Genomic DNA, 18846 nt, shown 5'->3' on the forward strand with positions numbered 1-18846 from the left:
TATTAAAAAGGGTTAAATAAGAGGGCTGGCGCCCCCCAAAGGAATGTCTATTGGGGGTGTGAGCTGAATAAAAAGTTGTTCCTGTTCAGTCTGTTAATAAATATCATGAACATCATATTAATATCATCACCGCTCGGACACAACAATATTAAAAAAAATTCTGGTGGCCTGGCAACTTCTCCCGGTGCTCCCAATCCAGGCGTTTGTATGCGCAATATAGGCTGTAAAATATTATAACTTTAGTTTCTACAATTTAAATTCTCAAAACTTTTTGACTTTATTCTCTTAATATTTAGGCTTTAGTCTCAAAATATTTTGACTTCATTCTCATAGCATTTCGACTTTATTCTCAAAATATGACTTTAGTCTTGTAATTTCTGCTTTATTCTTGAAATATTACGACTTTAATCTCATAATCTTAGATTATTTTTTTAAACGTGGCACTAAAACACTGTCGCAGGAAAGGAATGTTGAGTTGCTTCATTAAAAGCTTATTGTATTACTGTATTTAAAGCTCACTGCATTATGTAGAGTATTATGAGAGAGAGATGGTCTGAGCATGTATGATTAAATGCATCTGATAGAGCATTTATTCTTCAGATCAATCTCATATTTACAATAAAACATAAGTTTCAATGTACTATCCAATGTACCATTATTAAATACTACTATTATTTATAAATATTATTTATTGAATAATAATATTTAATAAACAACAACAGCAGCGATAAATGTTGCTATGCAATTTAGTCAAAAGTACAAAGGCAGCGCTCCGATTTAAAGCAACAAATTCCAGAAGATCTGGTCAAAGTAAGGCTGCTCTCTGAAGAAGTAAACGAATAAGAATTACAACGAGCAAATGAGAGATTATGGTGCAGAAAAGCTTAAAAGGAGAGAACATGATAGTATGGTTCAGAGAAGAACCGGATGCATGAGATGAGAGTATTGAAAGGAGAAAGACAGAGAGAGATATGTGGAGGAAGGGTGATAAATCATGCTAAACTCATTAATGAGATAACGGTGGCTGAGGAATATGAAGGTTAAAGGGTTGAGAGTTATTTCCTGCCACGGCCACCGCAGTCACACACGCACACCCATACACATACATGCCAACATGTGCAGCACAACGGAAGTGACAAAAGGACATTTCGTTGATCAGAATTGTCAAGACTCTGCATTTATGATTTACTCTGCGTGTCTGATGTTGTGGTCGGCTGCTCCTCTGCTCTTTAGACATCAATCCACCTTGCGGTGACACACCAGAAATGGAGCTCTCAGTGATTTACAACAAAAAGCACACACACATTAACTTACAAATCCATCGGCATGTCACGCTCTCTCACGGATCAGGTTCATATGGTCGAGTATTGACTTTAGACACTGTAAAGGATGTGCTCGTGGCTGGTTTGACAGCACAGATCTGTTGACTTCAACAGTGGCGGGCATTTTATTGCAGCAGAGCTCTAAACTGATCTTTGTTGAACTGACTGCTTTGAATTTACACTCAGTCCAGCTTTCTTTCAGTCAGGCAGCATTGGTTGGGTAGTTTTGGCCTCTGTTCTTTTGTTCCCTTTATTGTTTTGTGCTTTGCTGAGCTGTACTCTTTCTGGGTTTCACACTTTTAACATGTTTAGGGGTGTTACTTCAATTTGGGATTCCTATAGGCACAATTGTTTGGTGTGATGAAAATGAGACCACAACTCTAGGACTGTCATAAACGGCATATAGTTGAGGTCAAGCGTTAACTTCCCCCTTTCAGAATTTGCAAAATGTTAAGTATTTTACCTAAATGAGAGGGAACATACAAAATGCATGTTATTGTTTATTTAGTACTGACCTGAATAAGATTTTTCACATAAAAGATGTTAACATACAGTCCACAAGAGAAAATAATAGTTGAATTTATAAAAATGACCCTGTTCAAAAGTTTACATCCCCTTGATTCTTAATACTGTGTTCTTAACTGAATGATCCACAGCTGTGTTTTTTTTGTTTAGTGATAGTTGTTCATGAGTCCCTTGTTTGTCCTGAACATTTAAACTGTTTTCTATTCTTCAGAATAATCCTTCAGGTCCCACAAATTCTTTGGTTTTCCAGCATTTTTGTGTTGTCTGTTTTCACCTCTAAACAAGTAAAGGAGACAGAAAAATGTGTTTATCCTCCTACTTCCCTCCCCTCGCTTTTGATAAATGAACGATGAGACGTTTTTCTCCGCTTTGACTTTTTGGACAGGCTTCAAGGCAACAGATGCGAGTTTGTTTTTAGAGAATGAAATATTGAACAATTAGTGCGCAGCTATATGCCCAAACCAACCGCTGTCACTTTGTATGTGTGCTCAGCTTCTTTCTCACCTTTCTCTTTCTGGCTCTTGCTTTTTTACTTTCTTATTATGTGTTCCACTCACACATAAAGACCTCAGGATAGGATCAGATTGGTGTTTCTCAGAATATGAATGAAATCTTTTCCTACTTCATGAGAAAACGGCATGTGAGCATAACATATAATATGTAGGGTCCAAAATGAACTTTTATATTAACTATTTTAACTTAAACACTCCTGCCAAAGGCATAAACCAGGCATAAATATTACTTACTGGCCATGAACACATATTTTCAATTAATTAATTCAAATGACAATTTTATTCAGCAAGGATGCATAAAAGTGACAGGATTTATTGATCATGAGAAATAAATAAATACATGTTTTTCCATAAATTAATAATAAATGAATAATTATTAATTATTTATTAAGAAATACATTAATCATTATTTTATAGTAAATGAATGCAATATATAATCTTTTTTTGGATTCTTTAATCCTGATAAATAAATAAATAAATGATTTTTCCATAAATTAATAATAAATGAATAATTAATAAATAATACATTAATTAATAATTAAAATAATAAAATTAATCTAATACATAATCTTTTTTCAGGATTCTTTGACCCTGATAAATAAACAAATAAATATCATTTAATCATTTTATTCAGCAAGGATGCATAAAGGTAACTTTTCTTTTCACTTTTACAATATATCTATTAAAAAAAATAAAAAAAAAAATTAAAAATAATAATGTTAATATGAATAAATGCCATAAATAATAATAAATTAATAATTTTTAATTAATACACATTAATAAATACTTTTTCACTGTTGCAATATATGTAACTTTTTTCTGAAATTCTTTGATCCTAATAAATAAATTCATGTTTTTCCATAAATGAATAATAAATGAATAATTATTAATTAACAATTAATAAATAAATTACTATTTTTATTCAGCAAGGCTGCATGACGATAATAAAAAGTGATGAAGACTTTATCACTTTTACAATATATATAGTATTTTTATTATCTTTTTTCAGGATTCTTTGATTGTGATAAATAAATAAATGCTTTTTCCATAATGTATAATAAAATAAGAATTATTCATAAATAAATTAATGATTTTAAATCATAAACACACTCCTTGACAATAAAACTTTTTCACTGTTGCAATATATATATTTTTTCATGATCTTTTTCAGGATTCTTTGATCCCTATAAATAAATAAATGTTTTTTTTTCCATAAATGTATAATATATTTAGAATCGTTATTTTAAATTGTAATAATATTTAAAATAATAATATTTCAAGTAAATGCAGCATTGAGCACAAACAACCTCTTAAACAAAGAAAAAAGCCTTTAAAAAATCTGCCCCTAAACGTTTTTAATATATATTTCCAACTGTTTTTTATTTGTTTGTTTGTTTTTTAATATTGATATTTTTAAAAGTAACATTCTTCAATTCTTCAACACGATTTGCCAATGTTGCTGTCTCTAATTATGTTTTTAATTTCATTCTGAATGGTTTCTAGAGGTCAGGGACGATCCAGTGTCACAGAGCAGTACAAAACCCCAGAATACCATTCGAAAGGCTGCGTTTTGTTCAGATGTGCGCTTAGATGTGGATTTGAAGTGCCGTATCAGTTTGAAGTGATGTCATTAAGAGGCTCTTATCATCCTCAAACAGAGTCTGTTCCTCACGGCGGAGGATTGTTACAGTTGCACCGGCTGGCCTCCCTCTGGGCAGGATGGTGTATCGATAGTCCCGCCTGTTAACACCTGCGCACACACGCACTAGTGCACAGTCATGATCTTCTGCGCTCAGGGAGAAGATACTATTCAACAGAAAGGGCCTCAATTTGAGAAGCTCACCAAGTAGATAAAGTCATTCGCTGTATAGCATGTCGAACAAGACCGGGACAGAAAATTGAAAGAATTGTTCTACTAGGCAGACTCATTTGCAAAACCCAGATAGTCCTTGTATAATCCTCCCTCGCTGTATGGCAAACAATGGGCGGCACCAAGCTCTGAAGGGATTCTGGGCCTGCTGTCCCTCATCTGTGCTGATTTAGAAAAAAAAATTGTCCCGTTTTGGGACACATCGTCCTATTTTTCCCTTGTCTTTCCGTCTCTGAGCTCGACCGGCGTAGGCCAGCGGCAAAGCTTACACATAGCGGCTCCAAAACGATATGGAATAAGGGCTAAAATGTGCACTTTATCTCTAACTATTGGCCCGTAGCTACACAAGGACCTAATAAAGCCGTGGCTAATGTGTGTACGCGAATGTGTACGGGAGTCAAGCGGCTGGTTAATTAGCTGTGAATGTGTGGTTTTGAAGGGCTTAGCGTCGGACTCCAGATCCTCATTATCTCTGTAACACCAGTGTTCCCTTTCCGCTGTCTCCCCTCTCCTCATACCAGTGTTATTCAGCAGCACCCAGAGATAAGCAAACACACACACACACTCTCTCTCTCATCACCAGTGTTGGACACGTCCCCAGTCGCTAAAACCTCATTATGAGCTCTGTTTGTGTATTGTCATTAAGTTGCATGTGCGTTCCCTCAGGGAGCGATTAAACAGGGCAAGGGCTTTTGTTTTAGGCCTTTGTGTTTATAATTCTTTGACGGCTGTGAATAACCTGAACCCTGTGCCTTTAAATCATATTGGTCACAGGATGGGACTATTCCAAATCCACCATAGGTAGCATTGTAACCACGATGGAACCTTCGATTTGAAACACTCTACACAGGTAGCAATTCATTTAGGCCACACAAATAGCACTAGAAGGTCCGACTGGGTTGAAACATTGTTCTGTTTGAGTGTCACAACAGTAACAGTGGCTCAACCAATGGTGAGAGTTTGGGTGTGGCTATCTAATTGTCTGACCAATAGCAGATTAGGAACATTTGTGAATAGTTATGGAGTGCAACTTCTGGGTTCTGGAAGTAAAATTGTTATTTTACTGTTATTTAACTCTTCCAGAACAAAAATGTACAGATAATTAACTCACCCCCTTGTCATCCAAGATGTTCATGTCTTTCTTTCTTCAGTCGTAAAGAAGTTATGTTTTTGAGGAAAACATTTCAGGATTTCTTTCCATATATTGGACTTCTGTGGTGCCCGTGAGTTTGAACTTCCAAAATGCAGTTTAAATGCAGCTTCAAAGTGCTCTAAACGATCCCAGCTGAGGGAGAAGGGTGTTATCTAGCAAAGCGATTGGTTATTTTCTAATATATATATATATACTTTTTAACCTCAAATGCTTGTCTTGTCTAGTTCTGCTTGTACTCTGTGTATTCAATACAGTTAGGGTATGTCGAAAAAACTCAAAATCTAATTTTTTCCTCCAACTTCAAAATCATCCTGATTTACCTTTTTTTGTAAAGCCCGTTTTTTGCACTTCTGCAGCGATGTAGGATGATTTTGAAGTTGGAAGAGAAAATGAGATGGCAGTTTTTTATCTACCATAACTGTTTTGAACTGGAATACACAGTGTACACGCAGAGCTAGACAAGATGAGCATTTGAGGTTAAAAAGTATATAAATTGTCAATTTTAGTTAAAAAGAACCAGTCGTTTTGCTAGATAAGACCCTTCTTCCTTGGCTGGTTTAGAGCTCTTTGAAGCTGCATTTTGGAAGTTCAAACTCACAGGCACCATAGAAGTCAACTATATGGCGAGAAATCCTGAAATGTTTTCCTCAAAAAACAGCATTTCTTTATGACTGAAGAAAGACAGACATGAACATGTTGGATGACAAAGGGGTAAGTAAATTATCTGTAAATGTTTATTCTGGAAGTAAACTTTAAAGACAGAGTTGTGAGTTGAAACGTTGTTAATTGGCGATATATGCTTTTGTTGAAGCTGCCAGCTTGTTTTCTTTCTTTTTTCCTAACTATTTTTTAAAACACATGGGAAAAACATTTAAAACATTATCCATGATTCTGCAGAGAGATATCTACATTTAACAGAGTGCAACAGGGTTCCGGAAGTAAAAACTGTTTTTTAACAATAACTGATTGGCTATCTGAAAGACTTGTATGGCTTAATATAACATAAATGATGTCTCTTACTGAAATATGTAGTCAAAAATAATTTATGTTATTTAAAAAAATCACATCATTTTATACATATTTTGAACTATGGGGGCCTCCTTATTTCGATGACCTCATTGGTTGCACTCTGAGCTACTGGTGCTATTTTTACTGCAATAATGATACAATGCCACATTGTGAGGCTTTTTCAGTCAAAGGACAACAAGAGAAGCTATGTAATTTTTCACTGCTTTACTAGCATTAAGAAGAGAAGAAAAGTCTAGGAAGATGCCTGTGGACGAATAAAACTTCCTAAAGACCTGCGTCTTAGTTCTCTCCACTTTAGCCCTAATGCCCTTGAGGCTTTTAGTAGACATTTAGGCAGAGACAACCCTGGCAGGATGTAAACATGCCGACGCTTGTCATGATGCCACAGCCACTAAAAGAGTTTCTCAGTGCATATTTAACTCGATATCTGGGGCATTTAGACTCCTTTTGGGGAAAATTTATTGTATGGCATTTGGTTTAACATATGTTTATCCATCTCCACCCTTTCATTAGCTGTGGTCATTGTATCAGTATTTTATTTTCAGAGTTGTGTTGCGGTAAAAAAATAGTAACAGGTAGCGCCAGTAGCTCACAGAGTGCAACCATTTCATGTCATTGCAATAATGCAGACAGTCCAAAATATGCATAAAATTATGTGGATCTTTTAAAATAGGTTTTCTACTACATATTTCAGTACGAGACCTTATTTACCTTATACTAAGCCATACAAATGTTAATACCTCTTCAAAGACAGATCTGCTGGGATCTCAGAGGTTATTAATCATTGATATATGCTTTTGGTTAAAATAATGTTTTATAATATTTGTTTAACTCTGTTGTGTTGAAAAACTACATTACCCATGATGCTGTACAAAAATTCCACCAATCAGAGAGTCAAAGCATGCCAAATGAGCTCTTTAGCTCCGCCCATTCCCATGAAGCAGAGCAAATGACGGAATCAAGTCCATCTTTGCCTATGCTTTCAAAATATCTTAATATTTGTGTATGCATATATTGCAATAAAAGTATGTTTAGCTTCTGTAGCTTTTATAGACACAATAAGCAACTTTACATAAACATTTATATTTCTTCTTATATTTAGATTTACCTTGTAACTGGTTGGCTTGGGTTATGGCTTATCGCACTTTAACAAAGACTTTTTTGAAAATCCATATCAGAAAATTGAATGTGAAAAAAATACATCCAGAACAAGATTCATTAAAAAACTGGCTGGCCAATAATGTACTCTATAAGAGAATGCATTCTGAGAGGAAAATACATGTGATAATGTTCATTATGTCATCATTAATGTCCATAATGTTGTACATTGAAAGGCAACATAACAATGAACAGCCTTCACACTAAGAGCATGTACATGATGCCTTAAAATGCTAATAACTAAGTAGGTAGCTCATTAGGTTTCAGAACAGTGCTAATGTGTTCTCTTTCTGACCTTGGTAACTCAAAGGTCTTAGCAGTGTGATGCTCAGTGTATCATCCCCATGGTAACGGTGTCATTATCAGTGCAGTGGCGTGACCTCAGAGGTCGTAGGGCCGCCGTGATGATTTGAATGAAAGAAAAGGAATGAATGAAAGCCACAAAAGGAAGCAATCTGAAACATGCTGCTCTGATGAAGCGTCGCCGTATGGTGCTGCGTGTATTATTGAGCGCGAGTTCTTACGTGTGTGAATGACCTGCAGATTATGGGTCATTATGATGGAAAGCGGCTCGTGTGCTGCGATAACACAGGACTCGCTACGCCAGCTCGCGGCAAACATTTCATTCTGTGAACTAGTTAGAAGAAGGCTGGCATTGAATAGGCACACAAGTAATTAATCTTTCAAGGATTTTCTATGCTTCCAATTTTAAACTGCCCAGAAGGAATGGAAACGCAGTTATGTGCTGAAGATTTTGCATCTAAAACCCAGAAAAGCACTTGAAAGATTAAAGTCTGCAGTTGGTGGGACTGTTTCATTTTGTATTACAAGCAGCATTCTTGGAAAACAAGCAATTTATGCGCTGGGAAGCCAGACATTTTCTTTCAAGTTTTATTATGAATGAAATGGAATTTCTTTTTGTGTAAAATATCTGTATCCAGAATCAAAAAGCTAAAGCCGGTGTTGATAAAAGCCAGAGATGGAGGTGCAACAAAAAGATGACGTATAGTCTAGAACAGGGTATTAAATAAATCAGTAAATTCTGTTTTTTTTTTTTTTTTTTTTTTTTTTTTATCCATTCCGATGTGCAATACAGTTTGCTGAAATCAACATTAGAAAGATTAAACCTATGCTACTCAAAAAAAATAAAATGTATTGCTTAATTGTATAAAAGCCTGTTTCCACCACTGAATAAAAAATAAAAAAGGTAATTGTGACTTTATTGCACAATTCTGATTGTTGTTCTTAGAATTACGTGATATAAACTCAAAGTTGTGAAAAATAAAGTCACAAAATAAAATTAGATATGAACTTGCAATTGTGAAAAAAAGTCGGAATTTCAAGATATGAACTCACAGTTGCAGAAAAAGTCAACATTCTGAGATATTGCTAGAAAAAAAAACAGAATTGCGAGATATAAAGTTGCATTTGCAAGAAAAAAGTCAGAATTCCAAGTTTCTCTCAATTTTGAGTTTATAAAAGAAAGAATTCCAAGATATAAACTCGCAGTTGTGAAAAGTAAAGTCAAAATTCTGAGAAATAAAGTTAGAATTGAGAGATATTGCACAATTCTGACTGTTTTTCTCAGAATTATGTGATATAAACTCAAAGTTGTGAAAAATATAAATTTACAATTGCGGGAAAAAGAGTTAGAATTCCGAGATATAAAGTCGTAATTGCAAAGAAAAAGTCTGCATTCCAGATATTAATTCACAATTGCGGGGAAAAAAAAGTTAGGATTCCGAGATATAAACTTGCAATTGCAAGGAAAAAGTCAGAATTCCAAGATATAAAGTTGTAATTGTAAGGAAAAAGTCAGAATTCCAAAATATAAAAATGGCAATAGAGTAGAAAAGTCAGAAGTTTGAAATATAAACTCGCACTTGCAGAAAATGGTCAGAATTCTGAGATATAAACTCCCATTTGTGGAAAAAAAGTCAGCATTCTGAGACATAAACTCGCAATTATGAAAAAAAGTCAAAATTCCGAGATACAAACTCACAATTATGAAAAAGTCAGAATTCTGAGATATTAACTCGCAATTGCAAGGGAAAAAGTCTGAATTCCAAAATATAAAAATGCAGTTGTAAGGCGAAAAAGTCAGATTTCCGAGATATAAAGTCATAATTGTAAGGGAAAAGTCAGAATTCCGAGAAATGAACTTGCAATTGCAAAAAAAAATCTGAATTCCGCAATATAAACTCACAATTGCAAAAAAAAGTCAGAATTCCGAGATATAAACTCGCAATTGCAAAAAAAGTCAGAATTCCGAGATATGAAATCACGATTGCAAAAAAAAAAAAAGTCTGCATTACGAGATATAAACTTACAATTACGAAGATATAAAACATGCACCGATATATAAACATGCACTTGCAGAAAAAAGTCTAAATTCCAAAATATGAACTCGCAATTGTGGGGGAAGAAAAGTTAGAATTCCAAGATATAAACTCACAGTTGCAGAAAAAAGTCAGCATTCTGAAACATAAACTCGCAATTGCTAGAAAAATAAATCAGAATTGCAAGATATAAACTCGCATTTGCAAAAAATAAAGTCACAATTGCGAGATATAAACTCGTATTTGCAAGAAAAAAGTCAGAATTCCAAGTTTCTCTCAATTTTGAGTTTACATTTCGCGATTCTTATTTTATAACTCAAAATTTTGAGTTTATATCTCGCAATTCTAACTTTCTGACTTGCAATTGTGAGTTTGCATTGTGCAATTCTGAGAAAAAAATGACGAGATGTAAACTTGTGTAATTGTGTGTAAACAACTGTGTAATAACAAATATTTTTAAATACCGTTTCAATAGAAATTACATTAAAGTATATTTTAGTTTACCATAAATGCTTGTCTGTACACTGGACAGTACGTGGTAACTATAATTATGAATTATATAATAATAATTGTATATAACATGCAATTAAGTGTCTATTAAGTATATTCATGTGAGTATATTCTTTTTTAAAGTATGCCAAAGTGTACTTGATTTTCACAAGAGCTGTTACACCTCTGTAAATGTAAATGTAAAATCATCCCGCTCAGTTGTAAGTGTGAAATCATTAAGTTTAGCGTGGGCACATGACATGATAAGTTTGATAATGAAAGCTGCCCATTAACCTCATTCAAAACTTTTTAACAAAGGAAGCCTCCTTCTCAAAGTTTGTTTAACACGTCACTGACAACACTTCATATTTCAGCAGGGAAAATAGCACCTCGCAGTCAGACGGGTTGTCATAAGATGTCATCCACTCTCGAGTTAACTGCCGAGCCCATGGGGGTGCGTCTCTGCTTCCCCCCGTGCGTGCGGCGTGTGGCGTGTGTATTGTGTTAGTGATGTTTTAATGACTCTAGATGAAGTGGGTGGTGAGGGGAAGATTGCCACTTGCAGTAGATTTCAGCAGATGATTGCTCTTCAGCGGCAGGAGGCTGACACTAGTGCCGAGACCCTGGTGTTTCAGCCATCAGAGCTTTTGACCTATTTTCTGTCCTCCGATCCCCTAATGTCCCCCTTCGTTTGAATGTCTTTTTGCTGTTTGAAGGCCATTTCTGAAGAACTTTGTAGTTGATTTTTAAGTTGAAATTGGTTTTTGGATGTAGCTTTGTTGCTTTGGTGCACAGCTGGGTTCAGTTGACTAGAAAGTTTTGATTAGTGTCAGCAAAAACTCTGGTAGGCAGCAAAATATCATGCTTGTGTCCTTTTAAAAAAGAGGTATGGAGTTCGAACTCAAATAACAAAAATAAATGGCTCAGTATAACCTTGTTGCTGTCAAGATAGAGGTTTTGAAGCACACCTGGGTTCGGATGACCATAAAGTTCAGTTTATTTGATTTATGTCAGTTGCAAAAATCAGGTAGGCACCAAAACATATAAAAAAAAAAAAAAAAAAAAAAAAATCATGCTTGAGAAAAGAAGGATGTGGTGGTTAATATGTAAGATAAGATCAAATAATAAATACAAATATAAAATAAATAAAAATATAATAAAATTGATTGAAAATGTATAATAAAATGAAGTAAAACTTTACGATAAGATATTAGATATTAAAATAAAGCAGTGAAGAACACTTAATTGTATTTAAAAAAGAGTAGACTTTTATGACTGTTTCTTGACAAAATTAGGTACAATGCAGTTATAATAATGTCAAATTAAATGTTTTACTTGATTGTAATTTTAACTGGTGTTGGTTCATATTTAACACTAAATAAATATAAATATAAATATAAATAAATATGTAAAATAAATTATTTAAAAAATGTAAAATAAAATAAAATAATGAAGAAAAATATAAAATAAATAAAAATAGAATAAAATAAAATAAAATTATGTAAAAAAAAATGTAAGATAAAATAAAATATTAAGGAAAAATATAAAATAGAGAAAAACTGAATAAAAGTAATTAAAAAAATAAAATAATTAAAAATGTAAAATAAAAAAAACATTGAAGTTAAAGAATTGAATATAAAATAAAGAAAATTTTAATAAAATGTATTAAAAATATAAAATAAAATAATAAATGATGCCCATTTATTAGAAAATATAAGGAGACAAAATATAATATAAATATAAAAAAGAAAAATATAATAAAATTAATTAAAATAAAATAAATATTCAGAAAAATATTCAAAATGTAAAATAAAATAAAAATAAATAAAATAATAATATATAAAGGAGAAAAAATTTAATATAATATAAACATACAAAAAGAAAAAAATTGAATACAATTAATAAAAATAGAATAAAATAAATATAACAGAAATGTAATTAAAAAAAAAATTAAAATAAAAAGTAAAATACAATAAAATAAAAAATGTGGCCCATGTGTAAGAAAATATAAGGGAAAAATATATAATATAATATTAATATAAAAAAGAAAAAATAGAATAAAATTTATACAACAGAAATTTTATTAAAACGAAAATAAAATGAAAATTAAATGTATTAAAAAAGTAAAATAAAATAAAATAATAAATGTGGCCATTTGTAAGAAAATAAAAGTTGAAAAAACATTAGTGCTTAAATACTAATTACTTACCTGGATGTGAGACTGGACGTCTCTTCATTTATGTATAGATTTTTTTGTTGCATTATTTGAGCTAGAGAAAACAGCATGTTTTCAGCTAAAGTGCTATTATTGTCTGATTTTAATACTGTATTTTGGTGTCTGTTTCTTTACTAGTCTTTCTTTATTCAGGTATAAATAAGCTATACTACTATGCCTGTTACATACAAAGCAAATAACTGCTGGGTTATGTTTCCAAGATGGCCTCTGAGCAATCTGAATGGCCTGTGTAGTGTAGAATTACTCACATTTGCATTTTGTGTTTTAATAATTTTGTGCCATAATTGAGGCAGTGATATCAAAACGAAACTGCATCTCATCTTCTCATCAAGCTGTATATGCAGCTCTAAAGTGCCTCTGGTTTGTTGTCCACAGGTTCTTCAGCACCACCATGCAGTTCATGAGATTTCCTACATTGCGAAGGATATCACGGACCACCGAGCCTTTGGATATGTATGTGGGAAAGAGGGAAACCATCGGTTTGTGGCCATCAAAACCGCTCAGTCTGTAAGTACTCATACCTGAAAAAGGTCAAAAACTGGACTGTGTACAGTACTGTATGTGTGTCTTGTATGTACGCTATACTTCTAAACTGCGTGTATTTGCTACTGGATCTGTGTGTCTCTGTCTTGTGTTCAGTGTTTCTTTGTTGTTGCATTGCTGTAGTCTGCAGTGCTGCAGTTCTGTGGCAGTTGCTCAATCGATTTCCATACTGGGTCGATGAGTATCTGCTGTCCTCTCTCTCCACCGTCCATCGCTCTCCTGCTCTGAACTACAAGTGACCCAGCAAACACATAGAGATAAAGGAACGGCAGCATGTTCCTGCGCTCTTGCTCCTTTTCACCAGAAAACTGTTTTCACTCACTCCTGACACAGTTATGGCTCTCATATGTTCAACCTCATGTTGTCAGGTCCTGCTGTTTCTTCACATCTCTCTTTTTTTCTTCTCTTCTCATCTTTCTCGCCTTTCTGCCCTTAAGTACTACGCCAATATCGTGGTAGAGTGATAGTGTTAGATATAAATACCTTGGTGCTTTATGGGTGTTTTTTTAAAAGACAGACAGCTTTATGTTCCAGGGGTTGATTTGAATTAAAACATACTGATTTTTATTTTATTTTATTTTATTTTATTTTATTTTATTTTATTTTATTTTATTTTATTTTATTTTATTTTATTTTATTTTATTTTATTTTGTCATTTTATTTTAGATTTTTATTTGCCATTTTATTTTTTTTATTTTATGTTATTTAATTTAGGTCATATCATTTGATTTCATTTCATTTCATGTTATGTCACATCATTTTATATCATATTTTATTTTAACGTTTGATTTCATTTAATTGTATTTCTTGTCATTTTATGTTATATCCTTTTTTAATTAAAATGTATTTGATTTGTTTTCATTTTGTCATTTTATGTCACTTTGTCATTTTATATTATATTATTTAATTTATTTTATTTCATTTACATTTTTTATTTGTCATTTTATTTTGTCATTTAATTATTCTATTTCATTTTATGTCATTTTATTTATTTTTTTATTTGCCATTTTATGTCATTTTATTTATTTAATGTCATTTTATTTTGTCATTTTTGTCATTTTATGTCCTTTTATTTATTTAATGTCATTTTATTTTGTTATGATTTTATTTTATTTTATTTCATTTTATTATTTTTTTTTGTTATTATTATTATTTATTCATATATATTATTATTTTATTCCATTTTATGTCATTTTATGTCATTTTTTATTTGCCATTTTATGTCATTTTATTTATTTAATGTCATTTTATTTCGTCATTTTATGTTGTTTGATTTGATTTGATGTCACGTCATTTTATTTTATTTTATTATTGTTGCTATGCTATTTTATATATTTTATTTCTTGTAATTTTATGTCATATCCTTTTATTTAATTAAAATGTATTTGATTTGTTTTCATTTTGTCATTTTATGTCACTTTGTCATTTCAAATTATATTATTTAATTCATTTCATTTTATTTTTTTATTTGTCATTTAATTTTGTCATTTTATGTCATTTTTTTGTTATGATTTTATTTTATTTTGTTTCATTTTATTTATTTATTTTGCCATTTTATTTTATTTATTTTATTTCTTGTAATTTTGTCATATCCTTTTATTTAATTAAAATGCATTTGATTTGTTTTCATTTTGTCATTTTATGTCACTTTGTCATTTCATATTATATTATTTAATTTATTTTATTTTATTTTATTTCATTTTGTCGTTTCATTTTATTTTTTTATTTGTCATTTTATTTTGTCATTTTATTATTTTATTCCATTTTATGTCATTTTATGTCATTTTTATTTGCCATTTTATGTCATTTTATTTATTTAATGTCATTTTATTTCGTCATTTTATGTTGTTTGATTTGATGTCACGTCATTTTATTTTATTTTATTATTGTTGCTATGCTATTTTATATATTTTATTTCTTGTAATTTTATGTCATATCCTTTTATTTAATTAAAATGAATTTGATTTGTTTTCATTTTGTCATTTTATGTCACTTTGTCATTTCAAATTATATTATTTAATTCATTTCATTTTATTTTTTTATTTGTCATTTAATTTTGTCATTTTATGTCATTTTATTTTATTTTTTATTTGCAATTTTGTCATTTTATTTATTTAATGTAATTTAATTTTATTTTATTTGATGTCACGTCATTTTATTTCATTTTATTTTTTTATTTGTCATTTTATTTTGTCATTTAATTATTCTATTTCATTTTATGTCATTTTATTTATTTTTTTATTTGCCATTTTATGTCATTTTATTTATTTAATGTCATTTTATTTTGTTATGATTTTATTTTATTTTATTTCATTTTATTTATTTATTTTTTGTTATGATTTTATTTTATTTTGTTTCATTTTATTTATTTATTTTGCCATTTTATTTTATTTATTTTATTTCTTGTAATTTTGTCATATCCTTTTATTTAATTAAAATGCATTTGATTTGTTTTCATTTTGTCATTTTATGTCACTTTGTCATTTCATATTATATTATTTAATTTATTTTATTTTATTTCATTTTGTCGTTTCATTTTATTTTTTTATTTGTCATTTTATTTTGTCATTTTATTATTTTATTCCATTTTATGTCATTTTATGTAATTTTTTTATTTGCCATTTTATGTCATTTTATTTATTTAATGTCATTTTATTTCGTCATTTTATGTCGTTTGATTTGATTTGATTTGATGTCACGTCATTTCATTTTATTTTATTATTGTTGCTATGCTATTTTATATATTTTATTTCTTGTAATTTTATGTCATATCCTTTTATTTAATTAAAATGTATTTGATTTGTTTTCATTTTGTCATTTTATGTCACTTTGTCATTTCAAATTATATTATTTAATTCATTTCATTTTATTTTTTTATTTGTCATTTAATTTTGTCATTTTATGTCATTTTATTTTATTTTTTATTTGCAATTTTGTCATTTTATTTATTTAATGTAATTTAATTTTATTTTATTTGATGTCACGTCATTTTATTTCATTTTATTTTTTTATTTGTCATTTTATTTTGTCATTTAATTATTCTATTTCATTTTATGTCATTTTATTTATTTTTTTATTTGCCATTTTATGTCATTTTATTTATTTAATGTCATTTTATTTTGTTATGATTTTATTTTATTTTATTTCATTTTATTATTTTTTTTTTGTTATGATTTTATTTTATTTTGTTTCATTTTATTTATTTATTTTGCCATTTTATTTTATTTATTTTATTTCTTGTAATTTTGTCATATCCTTTTATTTAATTAAAATGCATTTGATTTGTTTTCATTTTGTCATTTTATGTCACTTTGTCATTTCATATTATATTATTTAATTTATTTTATTTTATTTCATTTTGTCATTTCATTTTATTTTTTTTATGTAATTTTATTTTATTTTATTTTATTTTTATATCCAAAATCCCATGGCAGTTAGCTTGTCTTCTACTTCACCCTCTTATTTCTTCTGTCTTTCTTCCCTTCTATACTGTAAACACCTTCTTTCTTTCTTACATTGGCTCCTATTGCATTTGACTGGTATGAGTCTGCTGGAATAGGCAGCAGGAAAAAACCCAAGGCAGATTTTACATTTTCATCCATGTATTTATTAAGATGTTAGTGACATTAAGGCTGTGCTGGGCAGGAGCTTCATTTTTAATGCTAACATGGAGCTTTGATGCTAACTACAAAGAGTGAAGTATGATCTGACCCAGCACTTTCAAATGGAAAGCACTTTGTTCTGTCACCTCTCATCCGGCAGATTTAAGAGCAGCCCAAGCAGAGGTTAAGAGGTCCTTCTTATGTCTTTTCCAAGATACTTTTTCTCTGAATTGCTTGAAGAAATCTACAGCGGATATTCAGTACGGATCCTTATTGAGAAGATCATGGTTCTCTTTGTCTCTATAAATCTGTGTCTCTCTGCCTGTGTTTCTGCAGGCTGAGCCCGTGATCCTTGACCTGCGTGACCTTTTCCAGCTGATTTATGAGATTAAGCAGAGGGAGGAAATCGAGAAGAAAGCTCAGAAGGACAAGCAGTGCGAACAAGCTGTTTATCAGGTAACTCACTCGCACAAAGCCTTCACACTCGCATAAACTAAAAACCCTACAGAGAATATACAGTTTCTAATGCGCGTATCATAAATACAACCGCAAACACGTCAGCCGGCGAATGAGAGCCATGGAAAAGAGAAACAACAACAAACTCAAGGGAATAATAAAATATGCAGTACAAAAGTATGAAAATACAGAAGAAAAAAAACACATTTCCAAGAGGGCTTATTTATTATTTATCTCAGAGAATAGCGTAATTAGATTTATATGAGACCGGATGTACACTGAAGTTTGGTTTTCCTTTGCAACTGTTACTTGTCAGATTGTAAATTAATAAGATCTTGGATAAAAACCGTGCAGACTCTACAACAACACAAAAACACAACAAACATATATACATATTCTTTAAAGCCAGATAAAAGACAGTTATTGTTACTGTTGTAGTACAGTATTTATGAATTTATTTATTTTTGAAGCAAAATCTCAATTATATTTTATTAACAAACATATGTATGCATTTGTGTGTATTTATGAATTTATTTGAAGTAAAATAAAAATTCTAAACACTGACTTAAGTATATATTAAGCATAAAACATGATAATTATAATGATATATTATAATGATTCAAATATTACATATATGTATTAATTAATATATTATGCAAAATATATACAAATATTATATCTATTTAATATTATTTATAACATTAATATTAATATTATATTATGTTATTATACTAACTTATGTATATACAGCATAATACATGAAAATAATTATCATATAGTAAAATAATAATTTAATATTAGCTATTTTATGTTTATTACATCAACAGTAACATTACATTGGTTCGTTTATTTATGCATTTATGTTAGATAAATATTTTAAACACTGTTGCATATACAGTATATATATATATATATATATATATATATATATATATATATATATATATATATATATATATATATATATATAATTATAATATTATAATATTATAATATAATAAAATAATAATTAAGTATAATCTATTTAATATTATTTATTACACCAATATTAACATTACATTAGTTGGTTTGTATTTATGAATTTATTCAAATAAAAATTAATTTTCTAAACACTCACTTATGTATATATAGCATAATACATAAAAATAATCATAATATAATAATAATGAAATATTATCTATTATACATCTGTCAACTCTTAATTATCACATACATAATAATACTGTAAATGGTTTTATATTGTATCTATTTAATATTATTTATTACATCAATATTACAATTAAATGAGTTGGGTTGTATTTATGAATTTTATTTAATTTTGTTTTATTATGTCATTTTATGCCATTATTTTATTTAATGTTATGTAATTTAACTTACGTCTTTTTATTTTATTTTATTTTATCTCATATTTTATTTGATTTAAATCGATTTCATTTGATTTCATTTTGTCACGTCATTTTATTTTATTTTGTTTAATTTATTTCATTTTATGTTATTTAATTTTATGTCATATCATTTGATAGTTATTTTGTATTTATGAATTTATTTTAAATGCAACGCTATTTTTCTGAACACAAACTTATGTATATATAGCATAATACATACAAATAAT

At 29.7% G+C, this 18846-nt stretch overlaps 1 protein-coding gene across 1 annotated transcript in view; it reads left to right on the forward strand.

Moving 5' to 3' along the window:
- Nucleotides 1-17270, forward strand: part of LOC141283396 (disabled homolog 1-like) — a 40373-nt gene extending 23103 nt beyond the window's left edge. Inside the window, exons 5-6 of the mRNA XM_073816681.1 lie at nt 13009-13140; nt 17115-17270. Of these exons, the coding sequence (XP_073672782.1) occupies nt 13009-13140; nt 17115-17270 (288 nt within the window). The remainder of the gene's footprint in view (nt 1-13008; nt 13141-17114) is intronic.
- The last annotated feature ends 1576 nt before the right edge of the window (nt 17271-18846 follow it).

The sequence above is a fragment of the Garra rufa genome, chromosome 13 (assembly GCF_049309525.1).
Source record: "Garra rufa chromosome 13, GarRuf1.0, whole genome shotgun sequence".
Lineage (NCBI taxonomy): Eukaryota > Metazoa > Chordata > Actinopteri > Cypriniformes > Cyprinidae > Garra > Garra rufa.